The 19,058-nt window shown below is 42.3% G+C and overlaps 1 protein-coding gene across 8 annotated transcripts in view; it reads right to left on the bottom strand.

Annotated features, from left to right (window-relative positions):
• Positions 1-4,371: 4,371 nt before the first annotated feature.
• Positions 4,372-19,058, bottom strand: part of PLPPR1 (phospholipid phosphatase related 1) — a 641,182-nt gene continuing 626,495 nt past the window's right edge. For all 8 annotated transcript variants that reach the window (XM_060299950.1, XM_060299949.1, XM_060299951.1 and 5 more), the window contains 4 exons: positions 17,897-18,147; positions 14,351-14,527; positions 10,293-10,424; positions 4,372-5,454 (listed from right to left, as the gene is read on the bottom strand). In XM_060299950.1, coding sequence (XP_060155933.1) covers positions 5,422-5,454; positions 10,293-10,424; positions 14,351-14,527; positions 17,897-18,147 — 593 coding nt within the window. In that variant the 3' untranslated portion in view covers positions 4,372-5,421. The remainder of the gene's footprint in view (positions 5,455-10,292; positions 10,425-14,350; positions 14,528-17,896; positions 18,148-19,058) is intronic.

A 19,058-nucleotide genomic window follows, 5' to 3' on the forward strand; every position in this document is an offset into this window, starting at 1 on the left:
AACGTACAGAGGCCTGTAGCTTAGCTACACCTGTGCAGGACCACGATTATCGCGCACCCTTTCCCAATCACCTTTCCCCGCTCCCCCCACGCCTCAGCCTTCCCTGCTTCTTTATTGGTCATCCCATAAATAACCCAGCCCCTTGTTTTCTGAGAGGCGGATTTGAGGTTCGTTCTCCGGTTTCTTCTCTTGCCTGCCTTGGGAGTAAAACCTCTGCTTCGAGCCTTGGTGACTCAGCGTTTTGGCTTGCTGTGCCTCTTGAAAAATGAACCTGGCTCAGTAACAACTTTGGTGGGTCAACCGGGAGGTAAGTTCAGATGGGAATTTTGCCTGTTGGTTTGTTGGCCTCTTGCTGGTGCTGAGAGCCTGTGCACGAATCCAAGCAGCTGCCTGGTCCATTTGTAATAGGACCGTCCTTGGGATTTCTCTGGGGAGGTGCCACCAACCTTCAGCACTTAGTTTCGTTTTGTAGTGAAAAAATGGTTTCGGGGGCTTCCCTGGTGGCGCAGTGGTTGAGAGTCCGCCTGCCGATGCAGGGGACACAGGTTCGTGCCCCGGTCCGGGAAGATCCCACATGCCGCGGAGCGGCTGGGCCCGTGAGCCATGGCCGCTGAGCCTGCGCGTCCGGAGCCTGTGCTCCGCAACGGGAGAGGCCACAACAGTGAGAGGCCGGCGTACCGCAGGAAAAAAAAAAAAAAAAATGGTTTTTGGTGTTTGGGTTTGGAAGATGTCTTTTGGGTAACCTCGTTAAAGAAACACACCTATGCCTAGGTTGTTTGTGCGATCCTGACCCGGTCGTGGGTTGGAGACCCACCTGGTGGGATGTGGGCAGACAATATAAAAGGTTACAGCCATTGAGTTACCTGGGTTAAAGGCCCGGGATTTTGTTTTTTGATCTTGTCAGGTGGGGCAAAATCCCTTAAGGCAAGTCCCCACTGGAGGTGTGATTGCTGAAATGGGGCAGCCAATGGGATTGACCTGGGCCCATTCTCCTTTTTCAACTTCAGATTTATTTAATTGCAAGAAAAATCTGCCAACTTATAGAGATGACCCAAAGACAATGGAAAACTTTCTTTCATCGATTTCTTGCAACCCACAACCCGACTTGGGCCGGTGTTCAAAATTTATTAACCACCCTCCTCATTTCAGGAGCATGAAGAATGGTGCTGGGTAGAGCTGGGGAGGAGGCAGGTGAGCTTCATTCAGAAACCCCTGGCGGCCCGATACAGGCTGCTGCCAGCACAGCTGAACCAGCAGTGCATCCTAACTGGGATGTGATGCTGGGGATAGGCCCAAACGTGGACATTATCGAGACTGCATTCTTGCAGGATTGTGAAGAGAGGGCCGAAACAAAGAAGCCTTAATGAAGCACAGGAGGGAATGCAGAAACGGAATGAGGAGCCTTCAGAATTTCTAGAGAGGATCTTTAAAGCCTATGGGCATATACAGATACAGTCCCTAAGGCCCAGAGAATTTAAAGATGGTTAATATGACTTATTGGTCAGAGGGCCTCTAATACACAGAGGAAAATGCAGAAGGTGGAAGGGGCTTTAGGAAGGGGCTTTAGGAATGCCTATGTCTTAGATTGCTGAAATTGCCTTTAAAATTTTTAATGGCAGGGACCATGTTTAGGGAAAAGGAACAATGGAGAATGAAACAACAGGCCACTCTGCTGGCGGCTGCCTTAACACAGAGAAGAGCTGGGCCTCCACAAAGGACTCGGCAAAAGGTAGGGGGCCCCCGGCCCTAAACTTCCCCTGGAATGGTACCCGATAGTGGGTGTCACTCTGGCTTTCTTTCAGTTCTTCACATGTGTAAAACTCGTTTTTGCCCCAGGACGTTTGTACATGCTGCTCTCTTGGCTACTTTCTGTCTATTCATCTCCAACTCATTGTAATGTGTATGTCACTTTAAAGAAGACATAACACTTGCCCTATCTAAATTAGGTCTCCCTTCAAAGCACTAAATGTTTTGTGGTCCTCCTTTTCTTCCACTTGACCCAAAATTCCATAAGGGTGAGAAGTAGTCAATTTTGTTGCATATTCCCAGTTCTTGGCATGACTCTTGACACATAATAGATGCTCATTAAATACCTGTTGAATGATTGTATCACTCAATCCTGGGATATTTGGACCAAGAACTAGGATGCAAGCAAGAGATTTGATGTTCATTCCAAAATTCCCGTGATAGTAGAAGGGATGACAGTAAATAACAGACACGTTCTAGTACACATCCTGAGTTCAGCAGGGCAAGAATAGTGTAACAGACTTAAGGCAACCTCCTTACAACGAACTAGGGCAATCTGGTATTTGTGTCTGCCTCCAAGACACTTAAACACCCTCGAAGTTCTGGTAGTTGCATATAATAGGGAAGTCAAGGCAATTTATTGGAAACAAAAATGCTATTCCTGTCTCTTCTGCTCTTCAAATCATACCAATAATGTCTGCTCCTCCTCCTGTATATGGCATTATGCCTGCTTGCATTTCTGATTCACTGAAGCTACATACAGTCCTTCTGTCTATTATAGTCTAATTAGAGAGAGCTCTAGAATTTACCAAGAGAGGCACCCACATCTTCAGAACTGCTGAGTGCAGTTTCCTCACCCTTATTTCTGTATCTAAATACACTTATCTTTCATTTACCTTCAGGCCCCATGCAAATTCTCTTTATTTCCAAGTGAGTCACAGTCTCCTTCAGACAAATAAGTGGAACCCTGGAACCTGTCTATTTGACAAACTTGGCTCTGTCAGATCCTATTCTGGGTGCAGAATCAAAGAACTGAAAGATGTCATAAATATCCTCAGGGGCTAATAGTCTCATGAGGTTGCTTATGTCCACACACTATATCAGCCTTTCTTTTGTTTCTTCCTGCTTCCCTCTCACAGTGAGTCAGACTTCTCAGGCTCCTCTGGGCCTTCTTTAAAAAGAGGAAGAAAAGCTCATTGCAGAGTTCATCCTGAGGTGATAGAGTTCACTCCTCCTACTTACACAGAGGGCTTTGTCCTGGGTAAAAGGCCCATGTGGGGGGTCTCTAGCCTTATGAAATGAATCTCAAATGGCAGGCTTCCAAGATCAATGTGAAGCCAGTGAAATGACTTGGGGCTAAATCAGGGGTAACACTAAGGTTGCCTTGTCATAATGGGAGGAATCAGACTGGCTCCGTGATCCCAGGGATGTGAGCCCAGAGATGGTCCTTAGTTCCAAGTGCCCCAGTGTCGTGTCCTGTGGAGCATCCCTCACTGAAGTCATCAATAACATATCAAGGCCAGGAAACTGGAGTCTGTGGCCAGAGATCTCAGAACACTTCTAATTGGTTCTTCCAGATCGAAACCAGAGAAAGGAGGAGAAGGGTAACCCTCACTTGGTCAACTTACGTTCTTGGAAATGCCATATCTGGTAGTCAGATATTTAGATGGTCTCCCATTGTGATAAGAGATGGGCAATGTAAAATCAAGAGTCTGCCAGTATTTTTCAGAATGTCTTATGAACAATGAAACTGAGCTCTCATTGCCGTTATTAAATAATTACATATTTAGAAGATGAATCACTCTGAAGTTGGGCTACATTATACTTAGGTAGTTTATACAAGATTGGAAGCCTCAGAGCTTACAAATTATTCCTTCTCATAACTAGAATGCATCTTTCTCATGATGTGCTTTGGTCAGCTACACCATCTAATTATACTCTAATACCTAAGTAGGTAGATGACATTGAAAAACCTCTGAAAAGATGTGGACTTGGTTTGCAGACATTTTGGTGTAGTGGAAAGAATGGAATTTGGAGTTGGGCAGACCTGGATTCTAATATCAATGCTGACGTGTATAGCACCGCCTTGGGGTCATCACAGCTTCTCTGGGTTCCTTGTTTTGAACAACCAGATTATGGTTGTGACGTAGCATCGGGGATGAGTAGGGCTTTCAACACTTTCCTTTCTTGCCCACTTTCCCAACTTTTAGTCAGACTTCACTCAAAAGATGTGTGTGAGTGTATATACATGTAAGTGCAAATAAGTTTAGGCCTGAATGAGATGGGGGATGAGTTTTAGCAGAGGTAACTTTTCCTAAAAATGATTCTGACTTTTTACTGACACCTTAGGAGTATCTATGGGCAAGCTGAAGACAAAGGTGGCTTGCTAGGCATCCAGAATGTGCCTCTGAGTGTCTTAATTTCAAGAATTCTTTTGTCTAAACACACACTCCTTCATGAAAGGACATATCAGTCATGCCTCTATTAGGATTGATCCCATAGGCCTGGAACTGAGGAGGATAAACACTTACTGAGGTCACGTCATTGTGACTCTTCAAATACCTTTGCCCAGTGGATGAAGTTTCAAACAAAGGACACGAGCCAAGATACATTTTGTGATAACTTTTTTCTTTAGAAAAAAAACATGTACAAAAAAAGCTAAGAAGAACCAACGTGGAAGTGTCGAGAAAAGATTCTGATAGATACAGACAAGGGAGCTCCCGCTCTCAAGGAAGTTACACATTAGTTATTACCATGCTAGAAAAATGTGATGCAGTTAAAATTCTAGAACAATTAAAAGCCACAAAGTCAAGCTGTTGCTCTGGGGCTCTAGGTTGTAGATGCTCTGATACCCTTTCTGCAAAATAATACTGTGCAAACTGTAAAATATTCATTTTCATATAAAGTCCATACAATATGACCTACAAAACTGAGTTGACAGGGGACGCTGGTACCGGCAGTTTCTTGGGAAAGAAGGCTGCAGTGTCACCTGCCAGCCCAAAGACATAATTGCAAAAAGATCTTGAATTTCTTAACCAGGAGAGGCCATTACCTAAGAATCATACCCAACATTCCTCAAATCCAGGATTTCCTGCCGTTGTTTATGTAACTTAGGTGATTTTATTAATATGTTACTTTAACTTCGAATGCAATCACATGTTAAGGAATCAGAAAAAGTTCTTTTTCAAAGCAATACTTCTTTCTACACAATTGATTTTGCGATTTACCATAAACCAACATTGTCTTCCCTGCAACTCAGAAGTTTTTTTTATTTTTAAATTCAAAAATTCTGGAGGAGGCAGCAACTGTGATAATAAAAGATTAAAGTGAATTATTTCATTTCAGTGTCTATAAAACTGAGAAAAGAAGGTTTGTGTACAAATATCACAAAACAACATCAACCATTGAATAAATGTGGTTCTTCAATGCACACCTGAAGAAGAAAATTTTTTTAAAATTCTGGCATAAATATATTAAAGCTGACTAAAAAAAAAGAAAAAATCAGGGCAAGCTACATCACTTCCTCATACAAAAAATGTACAAAACATTAGCCTCTAACTAGATAAACATAATACTTGTCTTCACAGTTTGACATCAAGTAACTGTGTGCCTTGAAGTATCGAATTGGAGGGTGATTTAAAAAAAAAAAAAGCAGCTTGTGACACGTCAGCCGTTTCAGGTAACTTCGGTCATAGAGGCAGAGTGATTCTGCGAACACAAGCAGATAAAACCTTAGTTGACTCATGCACACATTCTCCCCAGAATATCCTCTTGCTTTTCTGTCTCAAGTTCATTCTGCTCCCGCTCCCTGACATGCTCTTCCAAGGACCCTCGAATTGTTACCTCTTCTATTAAAACTTCCCTGATTTTCAACCCAAATAAGACCATGTCTTATATCATACTTAACTATATTCTATGAAACATTTGAAGATCGAAAAGTAACTTTAGCTTCACCCCACATCTTTTTTTTTTTTTTTAATATTGTGGCTTTAATTTTGAACAGTTCTAATCTTTGAAAAATTTCTATATGATATATTCCGAGTCATGAGTTCCAGAGCAATGAGTTTAATATTTTCGGATGCACAGGGGTTTTTGGTTTAAGGTATCTTTGAATTTCCAGAGAATGTGATCTAGATGCTTTTGAAGTTTCTTGATTTGCTTTATAGCCTTGCATGTGGTCTATTTTAAATGTTTTGTGTGTTTTGAGAAGGATTATATATGTGCCTTAGATCAACTTTATTAATCATCTGTCTTTTATTATATTTCATTTGCTTATTACTGAGAGAAGTGTTAAAATCTATGACTGCAGCTTCGTCCACTTTTCCTTGTAGTTCCATTAATTTTTGTTTATGTGGTTTGTTCATAATAACCCTTATCTCTTTGGTTTTATATAACTTATATATAATCCCACCTTTTTTCAGGCCCAAGTCTTTCTCTTTTGTTTGAACTTAAAACTTCCAGTCCATGGGATTGGTAAATACCTTAAGAAATGGTGGCTTTAGATCTAATTCATTATGGGTTTCCAGATTCCTGTTTGTTTTTAGGACGCTAGAGATGTATATTCTTGAGAGTTCAACTATGAATTTTAGAAACTGAATATTCCATATTTTTCAAGGTACTTTTGTCTCCTATATTTGTGAAAATTGAGGTTTTTATATTTCTTGCCATAATGTGAAAAATTTGTTTTTACTTTTATAATATGCTTTCTTTTTTAAACTTTTGGTCAATAATTTGGTCATTTATATGTTTATAAGAGTCCATTTAAAAGTGGGTGGTAAAGATAAAGTAGTTTAACAGCCTAAGATAACTAACTGGGTGACTTCGGGCAGATTTCTTTAACTCTCCGAGTCTTTTCTTTTTTCTATTTATAATTTGAAGTCTATAATATCACTAGTTCTAAATCAAGGGGTGGCGAGCATTAGAATTCCTCTGGGACTATTTTCTTATATGGCTTTGCACCCCAGAATGGCTGAATCAGAATCTTCTGGAATAAGGTCATAGGCATCTGAGTCTTGAGATAGATTGGATCCTTCTTTTTTGTTAAAGAAAAAAATATCATCTCCCCCCTATATCGCCCCGCCCCCATCAGGAGACACGGGAGACTTTATACCACACACAGTGAGTTAACACACTGGCTCATCTCTCATTTCTCTGTTAATATAAACTGTGTTCAACAAAGACACAGTTGCTCAACGCTAAGCTTGATTACGCAGGTGAAAGTGGGTATGAGGCCACAGGATGAGGATAGCTCGAAGCTGGTCTCTCTAGGACACAACAGCTCTGTTGCATCACAAAATAATGCTTTGGAAACTCGACCATTTTTGTTCCGTTTGGATTCTGTAATTTTACTTTCTGGTTTCTCTTTAGTTTGGGGAAAGATTTTAGAAAATGTACCGTCTCAACCACAGAAGGCAAATACTCAAATTTGAGTTGGTCTTTTGGAGAGGAGGAAAGAACACTGCAGCTCTGGGGCTCCGTGTGGCAAAGGGGAAAGGATGTCTCTGGAAGAAGGGAAGGGAGGGTGAGGGCGTTCCCTCCCCAGCTAGACAGTCTTCTCCTTGAGGCGCTCTGAAGAGCTGGATGGACTTCACGTGTGAGAATGTGTGCTTTAAAGACAGGTTCATATCTTCTCTCAGATCCCCCTCCCGGGAAGATGGTTCTATCCCAGAAATTACAAAGGAGCAGCTTCTAGTAGAAGCCATGGCTGCTGCTGTTGCACAGGAAGCCCTCGCCCACAGGGGAAAACACAGGGCATATTTATTTTGGAAGAGGTGTAGCTCAGTGTAAACTCTGCCAGCCCTGTGCAGCTCAGCTCACACACACTGTCCCCTAGAGCGTGTTTCCATATTCAATGCTGAGAGTTGTAGATTTCAAAATGGAATTTTCCTTAAACGTCAGGCCGTGTGGTGTATAAGAGCAAGCAGGGCCTTTAGAATTAGATGGGCCTGGGTCTTAATCTTGACTGGGTGACCTTCGGCATGTTACTTAAACTCTTTTTGCCTTACTTCATCTATAAAGTCGAATGATAATGCAAATTGCAGGATTATTGTAAGGACTGAATGTGAGGGCTTGCAATAAATGCTCATTTTCTCTTCTTGACCCACAAATAAAGGGTATATCCTCCTCACTACCCATGTGGAAAGCAGATGCTTCGTTACTTGAATATCGTACAACTAGTATGGAAGGCATCACTCAAGAGGCAATACTTTCCATCCGGCTTCCTGTAGCTTTATTTTGACTAGCCTGCAGAAGTCCTGTTCATCATTACTCATAAACTTCTATTTACCATGGAGTTTCAGATATTGACTAGAGCCCAGTTTTAGGTTCTCAGTTTTGACTAGAGGGTCTAGTTCAGGTTTTGGTTCTGGCTTGCATCTGTCCATCTATCACATATTTATTTCACCCCTAGTGAATGCCAGGAAATATAGAGGGTAAGAAAGACCTGGTTCATATACTTAATCTCTCAGTCCTTGTGGGAGGCAGATATGAGGGGATTACTGACATTAATTGTGAGGGGCAGTCACACCTGGGGCCCTGGGGTCTCTTTGACCCAAGCCTGGTATTCACAAAAGGCCTCAAATTGTGCCCAGATGAGGGGATATACATGGAAATAAACATACATGGACAGATTTGAAAAGTTCAACTACTGCCTGTAGTGAATAATAAACTAATGCATATTTTTAAAGAATTTTTAAAATCTATATTGCGAATAGCAGGTTTTGAAATCAGGTTGGCACCTCATTTTTCAATGTAAGTAGAATCCCCCAAAACATGGCCTGGATGTCTCTTGGCCTGGTCAACTACTACTGGTCCTGAGGGAGAAGAGAGAATTCTGGAGAAGGTTTCAGACAGAAGGTGATGCTTGAGCAGTGCTGGGTAAAAGGATGGGGCAGAAACAGGGTGCTCTTTGACCAGGACATTCAGGGTAAAGTCGACAGCATTTACAAGGACAGACTGATACGTTTGTGGAACTTGGCAAACATCTCAGCTTGCTTTTCGAATTCACCTTTGTCATTAGTTGCTTCATCTCAAAAAATAGAGGGAACCACTCTGACCTCACCAGGTACAAGAACATAATCAGGGAAGAAAAACTAGGGAGAGTCTATTTCACCATTTCATTACAAGGTTTTATTATTTAGCTAATTCGTCATTAACTGGCATTAACTGGCTATATATAAATAAATCAGTAGTAAAATTTTCACTATGTTATTTCTAATTGGACCAAGTCAAAATTTTCACCTTAATACAGGTGAAGGGAAAACAAACAAAATACTTGGCACTGGGTTTAATGGAGAGCCATAAATATTTTTCCCAAGGTGGAAATAGCTTTTTTTTTCCTGGTTCATTAATAAAATTAGACTTCATTAAATGTGAAAAGAAGTAGGATAGTTTCTCAGATGTCTGATAGTTACTCTTTAAATAGTGAAATATTTTATACCGTATTGATAGGAAGTACATGATAATTCCAGTGGGAGGAGATTTGCTTCTCTTGCACTCTGTAAAAATGATTTAGTAAGGAAATGCCAAATACAACAAGATTTCGAGATAGACTATTACAGAAAATAAACACTTTAGCAGGACTCAGCTACATGAAGAACGTGTCATGATATAAAAACCCTGTCTTATTATTAGTTATCCCCATTCTGTCTGCTTAAAGAGCTACTCACCCCAGTTTTCCCACTTGCTGGCTATGTGGCTTGGGGAAGAAATTTACTGTTGCTATTTTCATATTCCTCTCAATCTGTGAAATGGGAATTATACTACTGATTCAGTAAGTTTTTGTTCAAATAAAAATATATTTGTAAAGCACCTAGCAACTGTCTCAGGCAAAAGTCAGTGCTTTATACCATGTTTCAGGGCTCATTTCAGGTGGCAAGTCTTCTCCGTGGCTTTCCCTGCCTTAGAATAAATTTCTTCTTCATCTGTGTTCACAAAGTGCTTCGTGTATCTGATTCAGCATGCCATGTTATGATTACTGATTTATATACACCTTTCCTGATCATCTGTGAGTTCCTTGAGCACAGGACTGTGTGGCTAGTTACTCATCTCTGGCATGAAGCAAGGTCCTGGTGTAAATAAGTGATCAGTTAGTACTGTTGCATTGAATTTTTGATGGTCATCAAAACAGATCCAAAAGGATACTTAGTTACCTTTCTTAATGTGCTGCCAGTTTACATCTATCACTGGATGTAACAAAGCATTTCTTTCCAAATGTTGTCCTAGTTACTAAATCAAATTGGCCTCCCACAAGGGTTGGTGTAAATTTCACAAGTGTGTTACTACATTGGAGGTCAAGGTATCCTGAAGCAGTTGGGGTTTAAGTTAGACATGACTAAGAACTTCCTGAGGAAGGGCCAAGCCCTGGAAGGAATACAGGATTAATTGAGGGAAGCTGTGAAGTTCTTGAGGGCCTTTATGTCAGATTTTTATTGTTGCTGGGTGGATTCAGTTATGTCCTGTTTTCAGTAGAGAAATGGATTAGTTGACCTCCAAGATAACAGGCCTGGAGCCTCCGGGTTTGGTTTGCTAAAACCACTTTACTGTACCTGTGCACTTAAGGTTTCCAGAGGGCTTTCTATCCTTGGGAAAGCCATTAGGGGTACTCCACGGGGGTCCTCGGGTTTGGGTTTGGAAGGAGATCCTTGTGTTCCTTTAAAGTTATGGACCACACACATTCCCTGCAGGATGAGGGGAAAAAAGATTGGGGTCAGACTGCGGCCGTCAATGCCTGGCCATCTCTGCGGGTGGCAGGCCTTCCCCCTTAGAATGTCGTTGCATAGTGACTTGTGAGCCAGTGGGTAGGGACCATGGAAAGACCTGGGGCATGGTTCAGGCTGCCTGCTGCTGAGCACATTCTAGGTGCTGAGGAAGCATCTGTTTGATCACCAGATGGCCAGGGATGCTCAGTCTACCCCCACTGAGCTTGTTTCCTCACCTGTAAAAATGGGAATAATACCTACCTCATAGATTTACAACAATTAAAAGACATGATGAATGTAAAGCACCTCATGATAACAGCTAACATTTACTGAGGGCCACTTATGTGTCTGGTACTGTCCTGAGGGTTTACCTTACTTCATCTAATCCGCTCAGCAATCTTATAAGGGAGGTACTATTCTCCTCTCCAACTTAGATAAGGAGGCACAGAGAATTTAGGTAACTTGCCCAAGGTTACACAGATTTAAACTCCATAGCCTCTAAATCACACCACCGCTATAGGATTCTGCCTCTTAACAAGTGCCAAACATACAGCAAAAATGCAACGTTAGCTAGTCTTTAACTCTTACCTAAGATGATTACCCTTAAGTTACTTAGCAAATATTCACATCATTTATTAGCGGCACTTTTATTGCTTCCATTAAAACTCCCTCTCTAAATTGCTACCCACTTGTCTTTATTTCCTACTGAGGCCGCTTCATAACTAAGTCTGTTCTAACCATCTTTTGTCTCTTTCCATACTCTCTTCCATTGTTCTGCATCGTTTTTTCTATATCCAGTGCCTCTGAATCTTTCCTGTAGCTCCTCAAACCCCACAGAACGTTCACATGAATATTCTCTACCTGGCTCTCCTCTACCTTACTCTCCAGCTCTGCTTAAACTTCCCCCATTCAGGAAATGGGAGAAGTGGAGGGTGTAGGAGCTCTGGGGTTGGAGAGAGCAGGTCAGATTCCTGGCTTACTGGCTGGGTGGCCATTGGGCAAGTTACTTATCTGCGAGCCTCACTTTCCTCTTTTATAAAATGAAGATAAGAATACTGTTAGGGCAAGATAAACAAAACAAACACAGAACCGGTTGGTGGTTACCAGAGGGGAAGGGGGGCGGGGGGAGGGCAAAATAGGTTAAGGGAGTCAATTCTATGGTGGCAGATGAAAAGTAGACTTTTGGGGGCGAGCATCTGTATACAGACGTCAAATTATAATGTACACATGAAACATACATTATAAACCAAAGTTACCTCAGTAAAAAACATTGTAAGGGTTGTCCTGGGAGCACATGATTTGGTGTATATAAAGTGTAGGGCATGTAGTAATTGTTCAACTAACTTCCTTCCCCTTTCCCCCACTTTCATCTTCATAAGAAACACAAAACCATAATGAGCACAGGCCACAAATATGCTCCCGTTCAGACTCCCCTTTTTCGGCCTCCTCCAAGTCTCTGCTTTGGAACGCTTCCGTTCTCTTCTACAAGGTCCGCTTCTCCCATTTCCCAGCTTGGCGAGTGTATATGTGAGGTGTGTACATGCAGATACAGTGGGGGACAGTGTGGCCTGCCTCCTAACAGACCCGTTCAACAGCAGGTATGGGTCTTACATAAAGATCATTTGTGGAAAACAAATTTTGACATTCATCATCAATTGGGAAGGCAATACAAGACTGAACAGTAACCAAGTGGTAGGAAAGAGGGCTGCAAGTTACTGAGAGAACACAAGTTTAATGTTAAAGCAGAATTTGTGTATGGGGCCTCGGCAAACACAAAGTTTTTGGATTTCATCCCATAAAGACCCCATGAAATTGCTTGGAACAGTCAGTACCGCTTTTTCTCTTTAGCTGGGGTTGAGCTGGATTCAGGACCGATGGGGACAGCAAAAGTGTTTCTTTGGAGTTCAAGCCTTCACTTATGTACTGTTGATCTCTGTTTGTAAAATCCTCTCTTCTCTTGAAGTCACCTGTATTCTCTCCCCCTTTTAAAAATCACCCTCAGGGAAATATCTTCTGAGAGTTCAACATCTCAGGATCATCTCAGCACCACTTTTCCTGCTGCTTCACCCAGAGAATTTGCATTTAAGTCCCTCATCTTTTACTTTAGAAAGAAAAACTGGATCCATTAAAAATAATTTTGAATTCAAATGGAACTTGCCAGTTAATGTTCTGAGTGAATGCGAGCATTTTCTGTGTGTATCTATCTGAGCAGGTAAAAATATTGGGAAACTCTGAGTTAGAGGTTGGGAGAGGCATATGTGCATTTTGTATGTTGGGGAGGACATACATACAGAATCCCTGTATGGAAGGGGTAGGACAAGGAGCAGTTAGGTCATAGGCCTGTGAAATCTATCTGCGTGAGATGTTAGTCTTAACAGGTGCCTTGGACCAGAAAGGACAGAAGGGGAGGAAGGACATCCAGGCTGTGATGGCTTCTGTCTCCTAGGGGAGGCCTGCTGAATGTTATTAGGAGATTGATTTCATGCACAACATCTGCAGGCCTAGTGATTTACTGTAAATCCTTCTGGGTGTATTTTATTTTATTTTATAAATTTATTTTATTTATTTTTGGCTGCATTGGGTCTCCATTGCTGTGCACGGGCTTTCTCTACTTGCAGCGAGTGGGGGGCTACTCTTCATTGCGGTGCGGGGCTTCTCATTGTGGTGGCTTCTCTTGTTGCGGAGCACGGGCTCTAGACATGCGGGCTCAGTAGTTGTGGCATGCAGGCTCAGTAGTTGTGGCTCCTGGGCTCTAGAGCACAGGCTCAGTAGTTGTGGCATGCGGGCTCAGTAGTTGTGGCTCGTGGGCTCTAGAGCACAGGCTCAGTAGTTGTGGCACACGGGCTTAGTTGCCCCACAGCATGTGGGATCTTCCCGGACCAGGGCTCAAACCCATGTCCCTTGCATAGGCAGGCAGATTCTTAAACACTGCGCCACCAGGGAAATCCCTTCTGGGTATATTTTAAATCCTGGAAGATAATTTTTAAAACTGAACCTCTATGGTATGCCCATGCAATGGAATACTACACAGCAAGAAAAAGGAATTACTGATAACATGCTTACAACATGGATAAATCTCAAAATAATTATGCTGGGTAAAGGATGCCAGGATAAAAAATACATACTGTATGATTCCATTAATATTAAATCTTAGGGTAATCTAATACAGAAGATCAGTGGTTGCTTAGGAATGAAGGGAAAGGAAGGGTGGGAGAGAAGGATGTATCTGTAGGTCAAAACTGGTCAAATTATACACTTTCTATGCCGTTTATTGTATGCCTATCATACCTCAAATCTGTAAAAATTTAAAAAGTCAATATAAGTTAACCAGAACCCTTCTCCAGGAAGTATTATGTCGTTGAGAGGCCACTTACAGTGGAAATAAGATGCCTAAGAGGCATGTTCAGATAAGAGTCCCCCTAAAAAGTCTGGGTGTGGTTAGCTGAGGGTTTTCATATCTCTGAGTGGGATATGCAAGTCTGGGCCAGAGTGGAGTTTCTTGAAATGCTGGAGAAGGAGCTGCCTGCTTGTGTCAATATTTCGTTCTCTGTTCTTCCCCCAAACAACACTTAGCTTATGCTCCCAGTACGTTCTGAACAAGTATTTAGAGAATCATGGTTTGAAGGTATGCTAAATTGCTTCTGCCCAGCCCCAAGGCCAGGGCTGAAGCAAGTGGAGCAAGCCGTCCTTCCTGAAGCCATCCTACTCCTGACCCACAGGGGGAATATGCAGTCATATTTCTGAAAGAAAGGGCACAGGATACTTGGCGAGCAACTGCAACTCACAAGGTTGGGGCCAGAGGACCTTGGACTTAGACTGGAGTCTGGGGAGCCTGACTTGCCAGGATCCTGGGCAGCCTTTCAGAGGGCACCAGTGGGGAAAAAAGTAGAGGGAAGCTGACCTACCAGAAACAGGGCTACAGCAGTGCCCAGGATGAAGCCCGCGATCACATCGGAGCAGTGGTTCCGATACTCGGAGACCCGGTTGAGGCCCATCAGGAAGGCTGTGCAGAGGGTCCCGAGGCACAGCACCGGCTTGGCCAGTCGACTGCTTTTCGTCTTGATTGTGCTTGTGATGTACATCTAGGTTAGGACAGAGACCAGGGAGTGACTGGCAGCCTCTGCATACGGTGTATATACACACATGCACGGACATACACCACACACAAACGGGCCTGTACCAAAGCAAGAACGATGAATGAATGTACATGGGTCTCGGTGCTTTGTATTCTGGTGGGCATGGGAACAGAAATTACAGTGACGTGAATGACTGCATAATAATCAGGTTCAGAGCATGCAGTTTTTATGCAACAAACTAAAGAATCACTTGGGGTATTAGGAAACCCAGATAAGAATCTCAGATGCCAAATAAATCTTCTATGAGAATTAATTTTATGGAGAAGACCAGGTAGGTGAGTGGCAATACATTTCACTTTTTGTGTCCTCCATAATCCTAGCGGATTCTTCACACTTTCAATGAATATAAAAGCATTAGTTAATTGACTGAATTAGAACTTGCAAACCAGTGTGTCACATAAATACGTTTCAGTTGTGCTGGGAAGTTGATTCTCACAATCCTTGTGATAGCTTGATCAGCCCTATCCATTCATTTACTCCAGCATGTTTTAAGATAAAATTTTCTATGTGGGTCACGACATATAAAAAGTTGGGAAGTCCTGATGTAAGTAAAGGATAATGCAACTTATGACATGTGAGTTGTAGGTTGTTCTTATTCCATTGTGAGGAGCTGGGTAAGACTCCTAAGTATTTCATAGGCTCAGTTACCAAATGTGTCCCTTGTGGCTTAGAGTTAGGAAGATGTGCCTCTTTCAAACAAGTAAATACTTTGTTACACAACCTTTGGTGGTGGTTACAAGAAACCACTAGAGGGCGTAATTGATCTATCATCGCTTCTTAACAAGTGTGCTAAATGAGTTTGCAACCCAGAAAAATAGTATGCCAATACTTAAATTACAATCTATGGTGTGCTTGTATGGCCTGAGCACATGTAAGTTCACACAGATGCATTTTAAAGTATTATAGTAGAAACTTAATCTCCTAGAATGATCCTTCAGCGCTGGTGTGAATACAGGAAGATGGGATTTTCTTTGTTACATGTAATAGATACCCTATAAAACTGTGGTTAGATCAGAGTTACATAAATTAGAGCATATCATTACACCATTCTGAGGCTGTGTAGGAAATGTCACTTAACATCTATACTAGATATATTTAAATTTAGTTTTTTATGCTTCTATATTGTTTTTTAATTAAAGCCTTTATAAATCTTTCCTATAAGATTACAAACTTTTTTTTTTTTTTTTTTTTTTTGCGGTACGCGGGCCTCTCACTGTTGTGGCCTCTCCCGTTGTGGAGCACAGGCTCCGGACGCGCAGGCTCAGCGGCCACGGCTCACGGGCCCAGCCGCTCCGCGGCACGTGGGATCTTCCCGGACCGGGGCATGAACCCGTGTCCCCTGCATCGGCAGGCGGACTCTCAACCACTGCGCCACCAGGGAAGCCCAAGATTACAAACTATTAATAACATGGGCCTGTGGTTAGTTAGTATTCTTCACAGCATTAACTAGTACTTAGGAAATCCTTGTTGAGTAATTTCTGAAAGCACACATGATAGGGGCTCGGAAAAATGTTTACACAATTGGAATCTTGTATCAGGGTTTCTGATTATAGTCTGTCTGTGGGGCATGATTTGAATTGGATTATATCTGAATCCTTGAAAACGTGCTATATAAGCATCTATTCTGAGTAAGATAACTTCTTTCTTCCCAAGAGAAATTTATATCTCACTTGACGAGACAGTATTTTTTGATGAGTAACAGATTTATTTTTATAACGATGTTGTAAAAATTGATTTCATACAACAATGACTTGAGTTCGATAAAAATACAGAAAAAGGTGCAAGAGTACATTGCTTCATATAACTTAGGTCCTAGATAATCTAAGATACAAAGCGATTATTTTGAAAACTGGAAACTATGCCAAATGCCTGAAAAGACTTTGTTTAAAAAATACCTGGTGTAGATTTTTTTGGGGAGTGGGCAGTAAAGCCCAGGAATCTCACTGAGCTAAATTGGTCTGTTTGTAAATCAGACTTCTGTATTATTTATGTTCATGTTTCCTTAATATGGGGGTAGCTGAAATCACTTTTGATATGTATTCATTAAAGAGTGGATCTAAAAGAAATAATTAGACTTATTTTGGAAAATTGATCCTACAGATGTTATCCTATAAATTGGACAAAAAGCGCCATTGTTTTAAAGAGAATATTCAGCAATTTCTTTCAAACTCTACTAAGTGGACCAGACCTGCAGTCAGTCACCTTTACTCCACCCTGAATGTATGTATTTGGGGCAATGGCATGGACACACTTCCATCAGAAGCAGACTCAGGGAGTGCAGTGACTGTCGTTGAATAAGAGGGGACATGCTCCCTGGGGGTGGGGCAAGGGCACACCCAGAGTCTCTGGGAAGACTGTGTAGTTTGAAAAGGGGTCTTTCCTCTGCCTCCTCCTACCTCACCTTTCACTGAGAATCACTAGACTAGTCACACCCTGAATATAAAATAAGTTGAAGGAAAAGGGGTGTTTTCAGCAATAGTCACTCATCCACAGGTAAATACACATGATATCCAGGAGTGGAACCTTTGCACTGATCCCTCTACTTCTGTACGCTTGGTTCTAAGGAAACAGAGGTCAGAAAAAGGTGAAATGAAGTCATTTCCAAAGTGGATGCAATTAAAGAGCAGGAAAAAAAGATGGACACCATCATTTCTTTTATTTTAAGATGTGAGACACATTTTGGGCTTTCTCTGTGATGAGAGCAAAAAGTTTAGAATATTATACCCCAGTGGGGGCAGTCAAAACTTGTGTGACCCAGGGAACAGTGAGAAGTAAACTTGTGGGTGTTCGGGGTCTTTTAGGATCACCCATCTGTCCTGGCAAAGTGATGAAGAGTATTAGGAGGAGCAGAGGAAAGCCATGTCTTTATCCGGGTTTGCCGCACTGCCCGGGCAGGCGTTCACACGAGGCACACACCTGCAAATTTGTAGACAAGTGTGAGAAACGTGTGCTGTTCTAGAAACAACCAAAGCTTTGGCAAAGAGTGCAGTTCTGGCCAGTGAAAGAACCCCATACCCGGTGCCAGGAGCCTGGGCCTCCGCTCTGACTCTGTGTTCTTAGCTACTCTCTGGGCCTCAGTCTCTGCATCTGTAAAATGGGAGGATGTGACTAAGTGATTATCAACAGTCTTGCCAGAATTAACATCCTCTGGCAGGTCTTAAATTGGGATGTTGAGGGTGGGGGCAACAGCATGATATAATAAAGGAGAAACATATTGTAACATGACTTTAAAAGTCACCAGAAGTAATGAAAGAATGGGGGGGAGGGTGGTGGAGAGACCCATCACAGCCACAACTCCACGTGGGTCATACTCACCGTGGCATATAAGGCGGAGTAAATGCTCAGAGCAGCATGTTTGGAGGGAAAGGACCTCCTAGCCTTCTCTATCACTTCCAGGTCCCCCGTACAGATGTTCCCGTTGTTGATAAACTGGTGGTGCGCCCGGCAGTCTGCGCTGGTGTAGTTGGGCTTGCACACTGTCAGGAAGTACGGCGTCAGGTGCCCCGTGACCACTTGTCCGGCGTTTACAAAAATGTCAGTAGCAAAAAGCCCAAAAGCAAATACCCCTATGAGGAGATTTAAAATAATTAGGAAAGTGACATACCCCATCGATTGGTTTTGTCCCTGAGAGAAAAACAGCAGTGAGAGTCCATGACAACCTATCAGAAAGGTCCTCCCCAGAGTCAGATTGTCCCCTCACCTTTATCTTTCCAGGGACTGGTGCCTGCTTCCCAAACCACTGTTTCTTCCAAATTGGTGCAGTCACGCTGCTGTTAGCATTTCATTATTTTGTATAAGTAAATTAGAAGCAGCGTGTGCTAACGGAAAGAATTTGAATTTTGGAGTCATGTAGAGCCGGGCTCCAGACCCACCTCTGGTGACTCGTTCACGGTGTAAGTTGTTGACCTTCTCTGAATCTTGGTACCCTTATCACAAAGTGGTTGGGGGGAGTGATACCTCAGAAAGGAGTTGGAAAGATGAAATAAAATATGTGCAAAACACCCGCTGCGTGCCTGGCATTAAGTAGTTACTCAACATTAGTTCTCTTTCCGTCTATAGAAAATATCTTCCCCCTGGTCCTGTTGGAAATGCAGATACTCCTTGGAGGGAGTTATCATGGCAGGTGAGAGAATGAGGTTGTTAGAGAGTCGTCCCTAAAAGAGAGAAAAAGATCACTCTAGAAACCTTGATTGAATTGGATGTTTCATTGGATGTTGGAAACAGAAAACGAGGAGGAAGAGTGTTAAAGATGAATGTTGTTGACTGTATCAAATTACCACAAACGGAGTGGCTTAAACCAACACAAATGTATTGTTTTACAGTTCCGGAGGTCAGAAGTCCCAAATAGGTTTCACGGGGCTAAAATCAAAGTGTTGGCAGAGCCGTGTTCTTTCTGGAAGCTCCAGAGTAGAATTCATTCCTTGCTTCTTCCAGCTTCTCGCCTTCATTTCTTGACTTGTGGCCCCGCTCTCCCCCT

The sequence above is a fragment of the Globicephala melas genome, chromosome 6 (assembly GCF_963455315.2).
Source record: "Globicephala melas chromosome 6, mGloMel1.2, whole genome shotgun sequence".
Taxonomy (NCBI): Eukaryota; Metazoa; Chordata; class Mammalia; order Artiodactyla; family Delphinidae; genus Globicephala; species Globicephala melas.